The following is an 18,577-nucleotide window of genomic DNA, read 5'->3' as shown; positions in this document are numbered from 1 at the left end:
AAAAAGAATGCATTTTTGCTGAATATTTTTTATTAGATTCATACTAGCTGACATTATTTCTGATGCTAATCCAAGACTCTCAAAACCAGCTGTTTGTTAGCAGCTAAGATACCAAGTCTATATTTCAGATTCTAAAACACAGCAGCTTCGCCTATCCTATACATTTATCTTCTCTGTATCCAAGAACTGTACCTTCTGAAATTTTGAGCCTTTGTTCTTCATCTGGAGGTTTGGGTGGAGGCCATGCAGATGGAATTCTCCTTGGAAAGCTTCCTTCAATGTAATCTGCTGAATGCGTGGGTTGGCTAACTGCAGCCCAAGTATAAAGCTGGTCTTGCTGTGATTTAAAAAAAAAAAAAAAAAAAAGTGGTGGAAAAGTTAATATAGAAAGACAAGGTCAACATATCTAAGCTTTTGTTTCCAGTACAAATAACTCAATATCCCCTATATCAAGACAGACTTTGTTTTATGCTCTTCAGTCTGATAAAGGCTAAAGAAAAATCTATATTAATATAGTTATGTTCATTAAAAATATAAAATTAAGATTTTAGTTTCCTACAACCCAACGACATGTTAGGATACAGTTCAGCACATTTTTGAGTAAGGAACTCTTTGACACTTCTTAGAGACACAACACATTCTGTCCATCATGACTGCATTTGGTCACATATGGCTAGTTTTATGGCTTGGAGGGAAATATTTCTCTCCACACAGTACATAATCATTTTACACCAAACACACAACCAAGGAAAATGAACAGAGTTATTTCAGCAGAAATTAAACTGATATATGCACTCTTTGAAGCCATACTTTTAGAAAAGCAGGTGAAACCGTGGATTTTCTTTTGGAGTAAAATGGAAAAAACCCAAACTGACAGCTAAAGGTATTCTCAGTCTTCTAGGCTCAAATCAGATTATATCCTTATTGCTCAACAGATTTGAGTTTGAGTCTGTGATTAAAAGTAGGACACAGAGTTTCTGATGAAAACCAGAGCAAACTTATGCTTTAAGCTAACAGCAAGATTTTAGATGACCACAATTCAAGTAGCTATTCTTGTGACTCCTAGTCTGCATCAACATGCACACCTTGTGATTAAACATTTAGAATTCTGTAAATTCTATGGAGATCATTCACAGCAATTGGACAAGTAGCCTAGTAAATTATCTGGAAAGATGCAAGTATTGTAGAACAAAACCAGAAAAAAAAAATCCAATCACAGGATGAAAATATAGTCATATCACAGTTATATCTTCTTACAAAGATGATGTTCGTTAGACTTCATTCATTCTATTGCCCGAATAAAAACTGGCACATATTTCATTTTTAGATTAAAACTTTTTAAAATTATTTTTTAATTTGAAAGATAATAAACTTTGAAGAGATATGTAAGAGTAAGAAGAAAATTCTGCTTGTTTTTAGGATAATCACTATTCTGTGTGACTAAGTTTCTACTTGCCTAAAAATAAATTCTTGTAAGAGTGAAAATGTTATTTTGGAAGCAACTTACTTGAAACAGACAAATGCTGGTAATAAAGTAAAAGGCTTTGCTTTACAGAGAGTGCCTCAGTCAGGGTCAAAGGAAACTCATTAGAGCTTCCCAGGAAGAAAAACATGGCAAAAATCCAGACATGCACATTGACTTTAGATAAAGGTAAAAATAAATGTATAAAAAGCTTAATAAAAAATAACATCAGGTTCTTTACATAGTCCTGAACTCTATGTTCCTCAAAAAGTCTGTCCATTAGAATAGTATTACCTTACTACTCTATTTGAACATCTGAAAAGGCTTGATTAATTCAGTCCTTTGAGTCAATTCTTTCCCTTTGTCTATTTCCAGCTTTTTAAAGGATATATATTTCTGAGTTTCTGCCCAATTTCCAATACTGTTTGAGTAAAAAGGAGAGTGAGTCCTACCTGTACATGTTGTGTGAAGAAAAAGTGCTGGATTTTTCTATTTGTCATGTTCCTGCACCATTTAAATCTCAAAAACACAGAGGAAAATAATACTTGAAAAAGTCATTGAGACAAACCAGAATAATTCTTTTCTTGCCCACTCTACCACCTTTTACAGTCCAGGGAGCACAGGGAAAAACATGCACTGCACAGGGTTAACTGACAAAGCACAGATGACTTTCAATAGGATTACATGTAGGGTTATAGGGCAGTAAAACAAAAAAACAACCAATTGTAGATAATGTTGACATAGCATAAATGAGGAAGACAAACAGTTCCTAGACATGACATTTCACCATGCCAGCTCTTGAAAGATATAATACTATAATTTGGCCATAGATTCTTGAAATAAGATTGGTCTACATGAATAAAGAGTATTAAAAAAACACCCCACCCTCAGAATTATTGTACAGATGGTATACATTTTGAAGGTAAGAAAATATGAAGTACCTATGTTCCTGCTGATACAATTTACAGTTTCTAAAATATGAGCAGTTATAAACTGAAACATCACACGACTTGCTAAAAAACTCTTAACTCAGCGTGGGAGCTTTGTTTCTGAGTATAAAAGACAGTAATTCTTGTTTGTATTGCATTTGGGGAGGATTTCATTATTTTCTATTCAATACAGAGAAGGACAATAGAATACACTCCTCATGTAATGGAAATTTATGGATGTAAATGTAGATTTTCAAAAACGCCTCCAAGGGACTTGCACTACAATGAAAGCATACCCATTTTCAGCATATAAACAAGTTATTTAACACCAACTACCTTTAGATTATTTGCAAGCTTATAAATATAATTTAAAATGTGAAAAACTCTCATAACAGAAAGGTAGTCTGAAGCTCTGGATGGAAAGCTGCTGGTCAATAAATTACACTTCAAAACAGAAAAGATTAACCCGGTCTCTATTTTCATGCCCTTCAAAAGATACAAATCATTTGAATGTCCTAATTCTTATGCACTGAAGCTATGGTCCAAAACCTAATCCTCTTTATGTTTTGTCTTTAACTCCTTGTCAGTTAATACACTAACTCATCTCATTTCTCCTTTATCAAATCTGATAATGCCATAAATGTCAATGATTATTAGAACAGTTTGAAGAAAGGTATGCAGCCAATTCTGTGATGCTGAAGTCCTGTTCAAGCAAAAGAAACAAAATAATACAAATTTAAAAATCCAGATTTGTTTTCAGTATTAATAATTACAAAGAAATCATCCATGAACCTAGATTTCTACATTCAAATTTTTATCCTTTAATCTTTTCATTTCAGAGGCAGTTTTTACTAAATAGCATTGTACTTATAGTAAGTGAATCAAGTTTTGCTTACCGTGATCAAATTTCGGCTATATCTGGAATTTCCCTTTCATCTTGCTCAAACACCACTGTTTAGTCTTTAAAACATCTCTTTTGAGAGAAAAAATAACATACATATCCTTGTAATAAGCCCAGTCTTATTTATTCAGACTCATATCTGGGCAGACTCTGGAAGCTTCAAGCTGTCTGAGTCCAGCGCACTAAACATGATGTCAAGAAGAGTTCTTGTTTCCACACATCCTTACACAGCACTTTCCACTGGTTCTTAAAAGTGCAGAGCATCTGCACATGGGCGAGGCAAACTGCCTGCAGGATCTGATGGTACCTAATCAATATACATTTTACCATTTATAGATGCTAGCATTTAGAATCATAGAGAGTCAGGTCTATAGTTTAACTCACTCTCTTCCCAGACAGCTCTCAGTATGCACAGAGAATGGCTTTATGTTACAACTTTTTATTCTCTGCTACCACAGTGTTACAGTTCAACTAGGTAATAAATTAAATATTAAATATTCACTTCACTGCTTGAGCTGGAGATTGTCTTCGGCTCATCTTTAAAGATGGAAATGAACATTGGAGGCTGCTCAAAGGCCTCTAGTAAATGTCATGTGGCTGGTGAACCCAAAACTAGAGCCATGAGTTAGACCTGCAGCAAACATCAGAAGTCATTCTGGCAGGCCTGGACCTTTCAGAAAAGGGGTTACAAGTTTTTCACACAGAGAGACCAGTTTTGTTCCCTGGGCCACAGACTGAATTACAGATTAGTACATCCCTCACTGTAGGAATATAACATGCAACCTCAAATGTATGCTCCTGGAAATACACAGGCAGTACGACTTTCTGCTCAATGTCATTTCAGTTTTTGATCAGCTGTTTATCTGCTTCCAGTTCAAAGAACAAAAAGTAGCCATTGTGAGAAAGGCTTAAAAGAGGTAGAGGAGATGGAGTTGAAATAGCAATAGGTATAGACACATTTGCCCCAAATGGTTGCAAAAGCTTGAATTAGTAATGTAAGGATCAAGCGGAAAAATTCTGACCAGGTTCATGTAGACAATTTTCAAGGAAAAAAATCAAAACACATTAAGGTGGGAAGGAGAGGCAGTACAGCAGCACAGTGCTCTAGTATTGGGAAGCAGTACAGGGAGGAAGCATTTTAGCAATACCTCTAAACTTTCTTACATGAGAGTGCATGGATACTAACTTGCCTGATGGTTCCTGTGCTGAGCTGTGATGCAATAGGGCTCTTTTTTGTAGAACTTCATTTTTTTTAATAGTAAACTTGAAAATTTTTTCACTAGAACCATAAACATTCAATGGTATCCTGAATAGGGAATAACAGCAGTATTCAAAAGTTCTCAGGCAAGTATAAATGGGCCAGGAATAAACACAGAGCAGTAGTTACAAGAAGGTTCCTGCTCATCAAATCATTCAGAACGACATTTTTTCAGTGGGAAGAAGTTGAAGAATGGGGAGGGGAAAAGGTGTAACTGCATTTAAGATGGACCGAGACAAACTCGTTGAGGAATTCCACCTCACGTTACTTGGGATAAGAAGGGATCAGACTCCATGCCTCAGAGGTGTTTTCCAGGCTAAGAGCTCCAAAGAACTTGTCCACATTTGTATAGAATTTCTTGTCATTTTGTCTGTTTCAAGTGTGTGGAAGGAATTTTTTTTCTTCCATGCAGGAGATTTAATCAATCATTCTAGTAAACAAAATATACAGCCTCTAAAATGAAAGAAAGTCAACTGCATGTCCTCACTGCATACAAAGAGTTAATTGTAGAAGCAAGGTTTTAGTCTGAGAAACTAGAGCCAGACTACCTCAAAATGCTCTTATCAGCAGGAGACTGCTTTATTTTAAGCAGCTTTTAAAATAAAGAAATCAATACTTTTAAGAATGGGAAAAGTAGTTTACTTTTTGAGGACAGGTTCAGTAACAAAGCTCTGTCTTGCCACTGACAGAATCAGAGCAGTGATTAAACATGGCCCTTGATTTGTGGTACCTTTGGCTGCAGTAGTGAGCACAGATGCTTTCCAAGGCTGAAAAACAGCAAGTCCTTCATAATGCTGTAATGTATAGCTGAAGCAGCACTATCCTCATGAACTAGATTTGTTACAGAAAAATTTTACTTGACTCAAAGGGTTTTTTTTCTTTTCAGGGAACCAATGTACCTCAACAATGAATTTTAAAACACTTCAGGGTGTCAAAAACCATGAAACAATTATTTCCCGTGAAATTACTTCAGCCTCCTCAACCAAAGAGAAAAAAACATGTTTGATCCGATCAAACTTTGGTCAGAATTCAACACTATATCCCAGGAGAGGCAAAGAGAGTCAATAGTCCTGCAGTTAGAGCTCTCATGGGGAAAGAAAACCAGGAAACTAAATTTCAGATTTCCACATCTATTCTCATTCTGTTCCAGTGTTGTTGCCTTGGTCTTCCTGCTCCCCAGTAACTTCTACATTTAATAGAGCTGAATAGGTTCAAGTGCTGAGCTTACAGTAGACTTTCCTTGGAAGAAGGAACAGTGGCTAGCCTTCAAGAAAACAGGTCAATACCTAGCCTCTCTACACATCCAACTAGAACACCCTCTTGGAAGGCCACATCCCAAAACTACCAGGTTATCAGCTACTACTGACATGACCTAAGGGTTTGTCCTCTCATTGACTCCTCAGAAAATGTAAGCTGAACAAGAAGCTGCTTCCTCAGCAAGTGTTTTCATTTACAGTGACACAGTTCTTCCGTAAGTTTGGATTCTGAAAAATTTGAATCACCCAAATCAAACTGCTTCCTTAGAAAATTCTATGCTATTTGACAATGTAATTTTTACGACTGTAAAAACTCTTTGAAAGAGATATGCAATATATGCAAATTCAACCCTCAATTTATTTGCAATTCTAAGTGAGAAAAGACATCTTTTTATGATTGGTGTTCTGAAGGAAAAGAAATAACCTACAGAAAGTCATAAAATATAAATATCTCGAGGTGACAGGCTGACCACCACCTTCACCATATGCACAACGATACTAAAAAATTTAAAGAGTGCTGCAAGCTTTATATTCAGTATATGGCTCTTGAATCAGTTCTTCAGAACAACAAGCAAGTAAACAACGCTCATTGCAAAAAGAAACCTGATAACCCAGCAACATCCTACACATAAAACATCTATGCTGAAAGTGTATACAGTAGCATCACCACAAGGAAGCAGAAAGAAGAAAGAAAAAAGAAAAGGAATAGAAGATTGCAGGGCCTGAGCTAAAAACTGTAAAATAGAATAATTTTTTAAATAACTAGAAGCAGGGAAGTATCATAAGAACAATACTTTGGCCCAATGATAAACCGTTTGCATTTTACTGCACTCAAAAACATTCAGAATTGCTCACCACAAAAGACCAAGTATCACAAAGTGTCACTGGGCAATGGAAGAGGAGACATGGGGGCTTTGGTAGCCTGCACTACAAACAAATATTAAGACAGCAGATTTACCATCTGTTTTCTCTGGTCTAGTCCACAATTTACACTTTTCACTTTTAAAGTCTTATTGAGTATAGACTCCAATGTACTACTCTGATAAAATTGAGTACTTCAATGTACTGCTCTGATAAATACTGCTCTGAGATGGGACTACATTCAGTCTTACATAACAGATGCCAAAGTGTTGAAAGTATGCTTGAAAAAATGCTGCATGTATTGCTGCTAGCTATGTGCTTCAGTTTTGAAGTGCTGCTAGCTGATGTCAGTATTTGGGAAAGTTCTTTGGAAACTTATCACTTGTATTTTGGCTCTCTGTCTTCTGAGAAAGGAGTCTATCTGCAATCTGTTTACCTACTAATTTTCAGACTGATATCAGCAGTGCAAATAAGTTAAAATTAAGTCAAGCCTTCATGTCACTAATTTCTCTTCTTTCCGACTTGCTAAGTCCCACCATCTGCTACTACTCAGCAGAAAGAAAGCAGCGTCTTTATTTCCTTAGAAAGCATTTGCATCACCACAGGTGGCCAGGAGATAATAGGAAAACAGACATTTTTTTTCAGTATTTTCCATTCATGCTATCTGTCTCTCTGCTTCCTTGGGGAAGGATTATTTCAGAAACAGATGACAGCCTAGTCAGGCATCATAATTGCAAATGGCACAAGGGGCAGAGCCTATCCCAAACTGTCAAACATGACTCTCTATAAAATCACATAAAAATACCATCCACTAGACTTTATTTAGCTCTTTCGTTATAGAATGTGCTGAAAGTCTTGATAAATCAAAAGCTCTTGATAAATCAACTATTTTAATTAACGCAGTAAGAGCTGTACTCAACACAGTAAGACCATTAAATGGAAAAACTGAAAAGCAATGTAGAGATATAGCCAAGTCAAAATAAAACCACAAACAAAGAAAGATGAAAGAAGATTATATTTTTTGTTATTGCCACTTGGAAAGTGGCCATTACTGGACCCTTCAGTGTGAAATAGAGATTAAGTTCCTCAAATGAAGAGAACAGTATGGATACTAAGGTATCCTCACTTTTCTTCTCAAAAGCACTTACAAATTTATAAAAGAAAGCCTCAATCACAAAATGTTTCATACAGATTTTAATTGTTTTAAGCCTAATGCTCAGAAACAACACAAAGTTACTTGAAAAGCTTACCAGAAAAAGGTAGGAACTTGCTAGGAAAGAAAAAACGCTTAGACTATACAACATGAAATGTAAAATCTGAAACGGGAAGTCACAATTAGGGACTACACATCCACTGTGCGTGCTAATTGCAACCACTGGATAAAATGCAAATACCAAGTACTGTCAGTATTTCTTAGCACTGAGATGCTAAAGAAAGTTGCCTCACATTGATAGGAAAATGCCAGCTTCTTCCTTGTTAAGAACAGTTTAAATTCTAATGCAAATAGTTATAATTTATACACATTACTGATGGCTCCCTGAAGATAGCTATCTTATACCTTAGGTGGTTATTAAGAGAGGAGCTAAGCAGATGAGACCTCTACTTATTAAAAACTGTGACCTTCCAACAGGCGAATGAAAGATGTTGTTACATTCTTGCCAAAGATGCACTCTTTAGACATGCCAATTTCGTGATTATTTTACTCTAATAGGGTAATATAATGAGGTAACATGCCAATAAACTTATGACTACAGCTGCACTACACATAGGAAGGTAGGTAGCTCTCACAGCTAACAAGTGACAAGACAAGAGGCAAAAGCTTCAAGCTGCACCAGGAGACGTTTAGACAGGGTGTTAGGTAAGATTTCTTCATTGAAAGGGTAGTCAGGCATTGAACAGGCTGCCCAGGGAAGTGGTGGAATCAACATACCTGGAAGTGCTCAAAAGGAATGTGGATGTGGCACTTGGGAGTATGCTTTAATGGTGAACACCATAGTGCTGGGCTAAAGGTTGGAATTGATTATCTTAAAGGTCTTTGCCAACCTTAACAATTCTATGATTCTATGGTTTGTGAATGGAAGATTTTTCACGAGGCATTAATGTCTTGCATATCTTTCACTCAGAAGATATTTTGTTTTAATTTGAATCTTTAGAAACCCTCTTGAATAACTCACAACTGCTAAAAAGGGAAAAATTTAAGAGGCAAAAACTAATCAAAAGGCAAACAATTTTTTCAGAGAACATGCTTTCTGCAGGCTTTTCCTAATCTATCTTTCTATAAGTTGTCCATTTACTTGCTTGACTTGATTAATTTTTTAGTTAAATCCTCTGGGGTTTTTTTTATAAAATACTAGCAGAAGCATGACAGATTAGAGACAGCCTGATGAGCAAGTTGCCCTGACATACATGAAGCAATAATTAGCAGCCTCACTAGCAAAAGGGAAACCAGCAGTAAGGGCAACATATGTCTAGACAGAGTTCCTGCCACTGAACATTTACTTACTTTTTAAGTTACTCTTTACATTGTAAGAGTAGGTAGGAAGAGCTATAACAAAAGCTTCCACTGCTTCTCAACAGCAAAATCTTAAAAACACCAACCCTTTTCTATTTATGTTACTTTTAAAGCTTTTTTTCAACTTGTATTTTTCAGACTACACTTTTATTCTGGGCTACTGCCATCAACTGTTTAAAAGAAAAAAAAAATTGACAAAACAGACCAAGATTGCACATGTAAGTTTTCATATGTTCTTGAAACAGTTCTAAAATTTCTGTCCTTTGGGCTAATTTGACAAAAAGTTCAGAGATACTTCATGAACATGTCATCTCCAATCATCATTAAAATTTACCCAAAGACCTGAGTAATATATAAGCCTTTGGAAACGGAACACTATCCTCAGCATAAATGTGGTGACAGCTGCTATTTCTCTGAAGATTATGCGCTCTCATTCAGCATTTGCTGATCCTTCACATTTGCCTTATATGGAAAAAGGAGTAACCATCACATCCGCAAAGCATAGCCTACACCAGAAACACAATTGCCAAAAATTTAAATTAAACTGAATTCTAGGATTATAAAACCAGCCCAAGAAACTAAGAGCTGTGAAAGTTTTCTTTACTTTTAATGCACTGCTTAATTGAAATCAGATAGAGGGGAAGAGAAATAAAGAGGATCTAAAAAGAAAACAAAAAGAGGGCGTGTACTATTCTTTAATGGCCTACACTGAAGCCTGGAATATCTTAGGAGGAAAAAAGCAAACCAGATCTCTTGCATTACTGAGAATAGACGCAAGATTTGAATAAACATTTCTAAGACAGGGAGAAGTAGAGGTGACCAGTGGCATGATTAATAAAGAAAATGAGAATATAATCAAAATGTGCAATTGCAAACATTTCAAGAGATTTCAGCATTAGCTATGTTAAATTAAATTCACTAGAGGCCATCCAGAAAAGGGGATCAGAGTGAGAGGATAGGACTTTTAAATAATCTATTTCTATTCATCTCAAGCCATGAACAACAGATCATAGAGTGAACAAAACTTACTGAATTGTTTTCATAAAATCTAACCTAACATCTTCAAAAAATAAAGTCTAAGGGACCACACTTAAGCAAGAAGAGAAAAATGGATTTTATTCAATTAAAAAAAAGTAGTACTTTAAAGTTCAGAAATATAAGGGGTAAGTCACAAAAGAGGAAAAGGATTCAAGGATGGGTTTCAGTGGAAAAAGTGTTGGAAATTCTGAAAAAAAAAATATATATATTCTGAAAGAGTGACATAAGAGACTTTACAAGCACCAGACTAAGTTGAAAATCAAAGTAGCCAAGGAAGTAACATTGAGGAACAGGCAAGCACCATGGCTTCAGGAAGGAGGGAGGAAGGCCAACAAGATGGCAGAGACCAGGACAGGAGCTTTGCTGATGGCAATTTCAGCTAAGTGAAAAGGATATCAGCCAAACTGGAGGCAATCCAAAATTGAACTGGGGGTCTGATGAACTCAGAGATGAATGAAGAATATGGGTCTGGCTCGGCTCTCAATTTTGGAGTAAAGTCAAAAAAAGATGTACCTCTTAATTCTTGATGAGTGAAAGATGGGTGAAATTTATGTCTTAAGGCTAGTCCTTAGTTAAGTCCTGATTCCTATGTCTTTATAATAAATATTAGATCAACATTGAAGTTTAGCTCTAATGAATTTTAAAAATACAAACAAACAAGAAAAATGTGAATAGGAAAAAAACCCCAAAGAATACACATGGAGAGAGATTAAAGACAGGATATGACTCATCTACCTTACATGTCCTTTTTAAAGTAATATTCAGTATCATCATAATTTTTTTTCAAGCTAATTTTTAATTATTTCATTCCCTTACATAAAAATTAGCATTTGTATTCTGTAAAATACTTTAAATTTACTCTAAGAAGAAAGGAGATGCACAATTTTCAAGTTTTCAGCCATTAAAATTTGTACTCAAAGTTGTAAATATTTTTTTTTAAGAACGTGCAATGAATAAACTGAAAAGGGTTTCTGTACCGAGGTCACCAAGGCTGCAGTAGAAACCTATTCCAAAACTCAGCATCAGCAGCTCTCAGCTGTGCACCATGTGGAATTCAATTATGGAGATCTGATGCTCAGGACAGCTGTATGCTCCTTTGAAGTACCATGAACTATTGGTTACATAACAGTGTCGTACACCACTTCTGACATTGTTTTACCAGGAGTGCCATCTATTTAGGGGATTTATACAGAAAAATTGTTACAGAAGCTGTGACATTTGTGGCTTACTGATAGACCAAATCAAATTAAGTTCACTCTAATCCAGCATCATCTTAATTTCCTGGCCTTGACAGATGGTTGACATGGCACTAGGCTACTACTATGCCCCTCCTTTTGGACATGTTAAACAAAAGATAACTAAAATATCTGTTACTCAGACATAGCATGGTATATCAGTTTAAAAAAGAGCCTTTTCTGTTCCTTTGAAAACTTTGAATTTGATAAAAAAATCTATTTAGAATGTAAGAGAAGCTTTTAAAAATATGGTATTCAATAATCTAAAGGATGAATATATAGTAACAGCAGGAGAGTGGAAAATGCTACTAGACTCTTAAACAACCTGAAAAATAAGAAACTTGTCTTTTCAAGTAACTTTTATGAGTATATTTAACCACAAGCACTTCCAAATACTGTGTGATTTTAAATTGCCTGGGTAACCTCAGTTTTATAGTTAAACTGCAGTTTTCAATTAATTTCAAAAACCAGTTAAAAAAAGTTTCAAATGTTGCATCTCAAAAAAAAAAAAAAAAGAAAAAAAAGAAAAACAAACCAAACAGTAACACCAAAGCCAAAACATACAATATTGTTAGAGGGACCATGGGATGACTTTGTAGATAAACTCAGTTATTTAGGAACACCTGTATAAGAATTCATTGGAAAAAATTATTCTCTCAGTTTTACCTTTATCAGTTGTGCTAAACTATTCTTCAGGAAAGATGAGAAAGATTTAAAGAGTTAAAAAATGATCATGTTCTCTCATATCTATGCCAAACCTTTTTTGAGTGTTTGTAACCGAACTTCAGCTTAAGGTGTAGAATAGGGATGGATCTTAACTATACCAGCAAGACATTATGTAGATTAGTTAATATTTGTATACTCTTTTAAAGCTAAATAGTGAAGACAAAATCTCGAATTATCTTTAGCCACATGAACCAATACAAAATGCCATAGGTTACAACAAGAAGACATCCTAATGTTGAATTAATTATCCAAGAGAAAGGAAAAGCATGTAAGATTATGTCTACATCCAGGTTTGTAACAGTGGGCAAACACCTGGCCAGATAGCCCACTACAGCCAGATAACACTATAGCCGGAATGTCAGAATATTTGCGTTGACCCCTGCACTATTTTGTATCAAAAGTATTTCCAGGGAAAAAAAACAAAACAAAAACCTAGCATAGACATCTAGTTTTTGTTCTGTAAAATTTTGTGACATGCTGTTCTCTGTTTTTCCTTTAATTTCTATTTTTTGGTGAAGTACCTATTGATGGAAATCTTGGTGTCACCAAGTGCTTTGATTCAAAGAAGACAACAAAGAAAACTGCAAAGGAAGAACAGACTAAGACTAAGATATGACTTAAAAAGCTAAGTCAAGTTATAGGAGAACATGCTTATGTGGCTACAAAAGCATACATACCTGACCACAGAAAAATAGCTGGTCACTCTCCTAAGGGCAATTTCCATTAAAATGACAAACTGAATTCTTTCAGGAGGAATAAACTATTAGAAAATCATGTCTTGCTTCACAAAAGAGACAAAAGACAACTTTTTCAGTACTTACATCAAACGTGGGTGTGCTTTGCTTGGCACTCTGGTTGCATGGCTCTCTGAAGCAGTCAGTGAATGGAAGCAAAAGACCCATGGCAATAATGCGGGAACACAGTTTTTCTGCTTCTTCTTGTGGTGCATTTTCCTGCTGGTTGAAGAGCTTTTCCAGCAGAGTTCGTCCTGCCAAAGTGATGAGAGATCAATAAGAATTCGTAGCTATACACAGGACACAAGCATTTAGGCATTACAGTGTGTACTGAAAATCTAGATTATTAGAAGTAAAAAATATTAAATAAAAAAAATTGAAAAATGTATCCGATAATAAGTCTTTAATAAAACATATTTCTACATAATGATTGCAAGTAATCTGGAGCCTGATTAATTAGGACATTCAAGAAAACATATGTATGTATTATATGCACCACCTGCACTGTGAAGTAGGAACAAAAACTATGAATTGTTATTGTAGCATCAATTTCCTATACAATTGTTCTGAAGGGAAAGTCAAGATATTAGCAAGAGAAACACTTCTTCCAAAGATGTCACAAAAAAGTTAGTATAGAGTTTAGCCTCCCAACTCCTGGAATGAGCCTTTGTTTTTTGAATCATAAAATTATTACAGTCTTTAAGAAATATTGCTGTTTCTTTGGAGAAAGTCTCAATAAAAGAATAGTAGCAAAAAGCCTCATAACTATTCTGTACAAAATTGTATTATATACAGCTCCAGAGTGGTGGAATACCCCAAACTAAAATGCAGTGTCACAAGCAGCAATTCAGAGAAGTAAAGCTTTTAAAGAGCAAGAAGATATTTGTTCCTCTTTTAGGGCCAGATTTCATGATCAAAGTGTTTTCTTTTGTTATCCAGCCAGAACATGAAAGGAAAGCATATGTTATAAAATATATTAGAGGAGAAAATGTTAGTGGTTTGAAATATGAAAATGCTTTGTGAGTTTAGCCAGAAATAGAGTATAAAAATTAGTTACATACACAGGTTGCAGTAAAATCTACAAGAATATGAAGTTGCTTAAGCTCTAAAATGTCAGACGTAAAAAGATGCCAAAGTTCAGAGTCACATGATTTTGATAAAGAGATTAAATAGATCTACTTAAAGAGAAAAGACAAATGGAGTAATAAAGTTAACTTCATGTTTGAGTATAAACTAGCTAGGAATATAGTTTGTACCTAAAAAAGTTTCTATAGCCTGTTTTTCCACCCACTCATTCAAAGCCAAAGGTATTTAAAAAAACCCCAAAAAACAAAACTGTGTTAAGAAAGAATTTTAGTGAAATTTAACATTATAACAATAATATTGATAATTATAATTCTGCTGGTTTTTACATGCACGATTTCTAACTGAACACTGACTTTTTTCAAAATGTAAAATTTCCCAGGCTGTCTGAACATACTAAAGAGATTTTTCTTTTAAACATCTGGAAGCAATTTTCAAGGGATACTCTAAGTGACATTTGGCAAGAAGTTTCTGTATTATTTTAACTTCATGTGGCAATACACTCTAAAATAAACAATGCATCAAAATGTTGGAAGTTGTTTCCACATCTAGAAGTCTGATAATTATCTGATTATTAGTCCAAGTTTGCTAGCCCTTTATTAGACAAAATACAATACATTCAAGGGAATAAAACAGGAGATAAGCTTTGAGATAAACTTGTACAAGACATAAATTTTGTTACTTTTGCCAGTAAGTTTGCCTCTGCTTGTTGGTTATGCCACTTAAAATGCAATGCCAACAAAACGGCTTATTCAACATTTTCCTCTATCACAGTTCAGCTATTAATTCTTCAAAATGGTTTATTAGTTCAAGGCAGTCTTTCTTGTTGACCACAGGGATCACTTTGCTCACACCCAAACAGAAAGAATTATGCAAGAAAATCACACATTTCTGTGATATATATTGAAAGGTTATCCATGACTACTGAATGTCAGACTTGAGAGATTTTCTTTTTGTTTCCCCCAGACATTTCACCATTTGAATAATCTTGTCATGTTTAGAGAGACTTCTTCTATTTAGAACCAGAATAACCCCTTCCTTTTCCTTTGACCTAATAAGTAGGAACAGTATCTGTAAATTAATAAACAGGAGATGAGGCTTTTTTCCCTTTTAATCCACCCATTAATTTGCTAATTTTTATAGCAATTAATGTCTTGCTCAAGTTCAAATACATGGTACAGAATCTTAGTTGCTATTTAGTTGGAGTTTAATTTTTTATAGTAGTTTTTGATTATTTTCTAAAAATAATTTAGTATTCAAACAACATAAAATATGTTTAAAAAAGTCATTAATGAATTTAATTAATGTAGATTACGGTAAGAGAAATTATATAATTTTGTCCATCTGAGCATGAAGTAGTATTGGAACAAATATGATAGCAAAAATTATTTAATAATTAGCAAGTACTTGATAACATAGAAAAAAATCAGCAATTTGATTTAAACTGATTTCAGGCTAAATTTCAACCAGCTACAAGATTTTGAGCTACAATTTTGCATTGTTAGTTTATAAATAAAAGGCAGCAGCAAGAGCTTTTGGCCTCAGATACATTAATCACCTCATATTCTTAACTTACATGAGGTAATACTTTCAGGAGATGAAGATGTTTGCAAATAATCTGGAATAATTAAATGATTAATAATCTCATAATTATTAGATGATTGGCTGATTTCTGCTACAGGTTGAAATGGGAAGGCAAAGAATTTCTCTTGACTGCCTTTACCTGCCATGAAAACAGTAAAAACTAAAACCAAGGTCTCTGAGATGTCTTTTTTCCCTAAGAGTTTAAATTACCGCTATTACTATTTAAAACATTTCTTCCTAGAAATCCCAGGTCATGAAGTTCCTGAATGCTATTCTTACCTTTCCCCTAATTATTTTGGCAAGAGATGGGAAGCATACTAAATTTTGAACTAGACAAGAACTTCAGCTTTAGATCGAATCAGTATTCTGAGGATCCTGCCAAAAATCTTCCGCAAGTAAGATGACTATAAACTCAGAAGATAATTTTTAGGAGCTTAGAATGACTTATTAAAACTGGTAAGGGATAAAAAGACTTATTTTTAGTTCTCTTGCAAGGGATTACACAATTAATCAACTGAAAGAATGGGAACATGAGATTAAGTTTGGAAGTATCAGGTATTCTGGCCTTCTGTGGATATGTTGTTGTAATTTTGCTACAGTGACTCAGCCAGAATCTTCTGGCTCAGCTTCCGAGTCCTTGTTCTCCATCTCTATACCATCTGCCTCTTTCTCCCATGAAGACGAAGCACAACTGATCTTGTCTCCTCCACTATGACACAACAGGTGCTCATCCAATCCCTATGATCAAGAATTGAACACCACTGTTCATGAAAGCCATCTCTGCAGAATATGTAATCTATTCCCTACTGAAAATTCACATGTCCCAATATGGTTTCCATTCATACTGTCTCCCTGTATGAAAAATGTGGGTAAAAGAGTGTTCAGTATTGTCCACAGAGAAATACAAGCAAATCCTGAATCAATGAATTCACCTTACAGATGATGGATATGCTCAGAAGACAAGCCTATCAAAGAGCTACAAGGTGAGCAAGAAAATCCTTAAAAAGCAGCAATATCATAGAAATGTTGTTAGCTTTGAATACGATTAATTATTGAGGGGAGGAACAGACATGAATGGAAGTGAGAATTGGAAGAAAACTGGAATGGTCATAGTCATACTGAAAACACACACACATGCACTGAAGCACTGCTCTGCAGCAGAGTTTGCAATAATACTTCCCTGAGGATCTTGCTGTTATAATCTCACATTTATCTTTAAAGATGTGTCTTCTATCCTCCTCACACTGGATTTGTAAAAGCCTGGAAGCACAGCTGTCAGTGAGCACCAGTTGAGACTAATGATCAAAATGAGTTATACTCCAAAAGCTCCCTCTTCTGCCAGTCTCAGTGACTGTCTCTCCAAAAAACCAGAGCACTACACCACACTTTCACCACGAATACAGCAGTTGCATCAGTCCATCTTAACCTACACACATTGGAGACAGACTTTCCATTCTTATTCTTCCTAATGCAGAGTGAATGGCTTCAGTACAACACCAGTTCTGAATGTTCTATTCAGTCACCTCAAGAGTTAACTTGGTTTATGCACATATTGCTCACATCTTCAAAAGCTGAAATCTGCTTGCTTCCTTTTCCCCAGTTTACTCCTTTTTTTGTCCATTTTAGTAAGAACAGAAATGCTCACACAGCAAAGTGATTTCATAAGCTTTGAAGCCAAATATACCATAGGCCTTGCTCTATTTTTGGGAGACAGTACAGGAAATAAAGGAAAAGGAAGAAGAAATAAACAAAATGGTGAATTTCCATTTACAATATTTTTTTTCAGTCTTGCAAAATGTGAAAAGCCAATCCTAGTCTTCTTACGGTTTCTCATTTAAAAAGTACTTCAATTACATAGTTTTATAAACAAAAAATAACAACAACAAAAAAAACCCTAACTAAAAAAAAACAGAGAGAAAATAGGAGGAAAAAAAGAAAGAGTTGCATTCTAAAGTTAGGAAATGCTGTGCTTCAGCTATCTGCTGTTCCATATTAGTCTAAATCATTCCTTCATTCCAATCCTTTTTGTATCTCCTTTTCTATGTATGCTGCCAGCAAGGCGGCAGCTGACTCTGGCCTCAGTCATCTGGTAAAGCACCTGAACAGTGCAGCACCAAACATGCTCCAGAATGCCAGAAGAGGACAAACATGTTAAGAGAGACAAAAATACTGCAAAAGCACTCATATTTTTAGCTGAGATAGCAATTGCAACTATAGATAATTTCTTAAATAATTTTCAGTACACATTCACACTTTCATCATATTCACTCAAATTATACAGCAAAAGCTTAATGAATAATTTTTCAGAGAAAATCAATCACACTCCATTTTCATCTTTTTGCTGTTCAACGTACTTTACCAGGTCTCAAACATATCAAGCACATTAACATTTTACATATAAAACTATTACCTCGATGATAAAAAAAGTATTAAAGTTCTCCAATGTTTTCCTTTCATTTTAAAATCTTTTCAAATTTCCAGTTTTTCAGCTAACCTGTACTAGTCATCCTAAATATAAAGTGCAACAGGTGACTGCTGAGAAAGAAGAGGTTTTCCAAGATGCACGTGCAACCTGGGGAATGAAACAGAAATTGTTATTCTAGCCAACTTTTCTTCAAATAATAAGCCTAAGTACTGCATAAGTGCATATTAAGTATGCATTTGCAGTATAAAAGAAGCAATTTAGTTTTGTCTGTTATTTGCCTGAAGACTGACCTGGGAGGTAATGCCAAATATTGCAGGATTAGAAACTTCATTTATTGTTCTTTTTCACTGCAGAGTTTCTAATCCTCTTCTGATTGGTAAACTGTTCTAGATTTTTCATCCTGTGAGGTTGCTTTAGCGGTTTTGTTGTTTTGGGTTTTTTTATTTTTTAGGGGATTGAATTTTTATTGACAGATACTATCCTAAAATCACATGACAGATTTCCTGGTTACGTAAAACATGGAAAACCTAGTAAGCAACAGGCCTCCACACAATACAGTTTCATAACAAAAAA

General features: G+C 35.0%; 1 protein-coding gene across 2 annotated transcripts in view; it reads right to left on the bottom strand.

Annotated features, from left to right (window-relative positions):
- Window positions 1-18,577, bottom strand: part of FMN2 (formin 2) — a 153,999-nt gene that overhangs the window by 124,232 nt on the left and 11,190 nt on the right. For both annotated transcript variants that reach the window (XM_088161548.1, XM_088161549.1), the window contains exons 2-3: window positions 13,000-13,166; window positions 193-337 (exon numbers count right to left, since the gene is read on the bottom strand). In XM_088161548.1, the coding sequence (XP_088017674.1) occupies window positions 193-337; window positions 13,000-13,166 (312 nt within the window). The remainder of the gene's footprint in view (window positions 1-192; window positions 338-12,999; window positions 13,167-18,577) is intronic.

Source organism: Sturnus vulgaris, chromosome 3 (genome assembly GCF_052056855.1).
Source record: "Sturnus vulgaris isolate bStuVul1 chromosome 3, bStuVul1.hap1, whole genome shotgun sequence".
In the NCBI taxonomy this organism is placed as follows: Eukaryota; Metazoa; Chordata; class Aves; order Passeriformes; family Sturnidae; genus Sturnus; species Sturnus vulgaris.
Note: the sequence above shows the minus strand (reverse complement) of the source record. Positions and strands in the feature narration are given on the sequence as shown.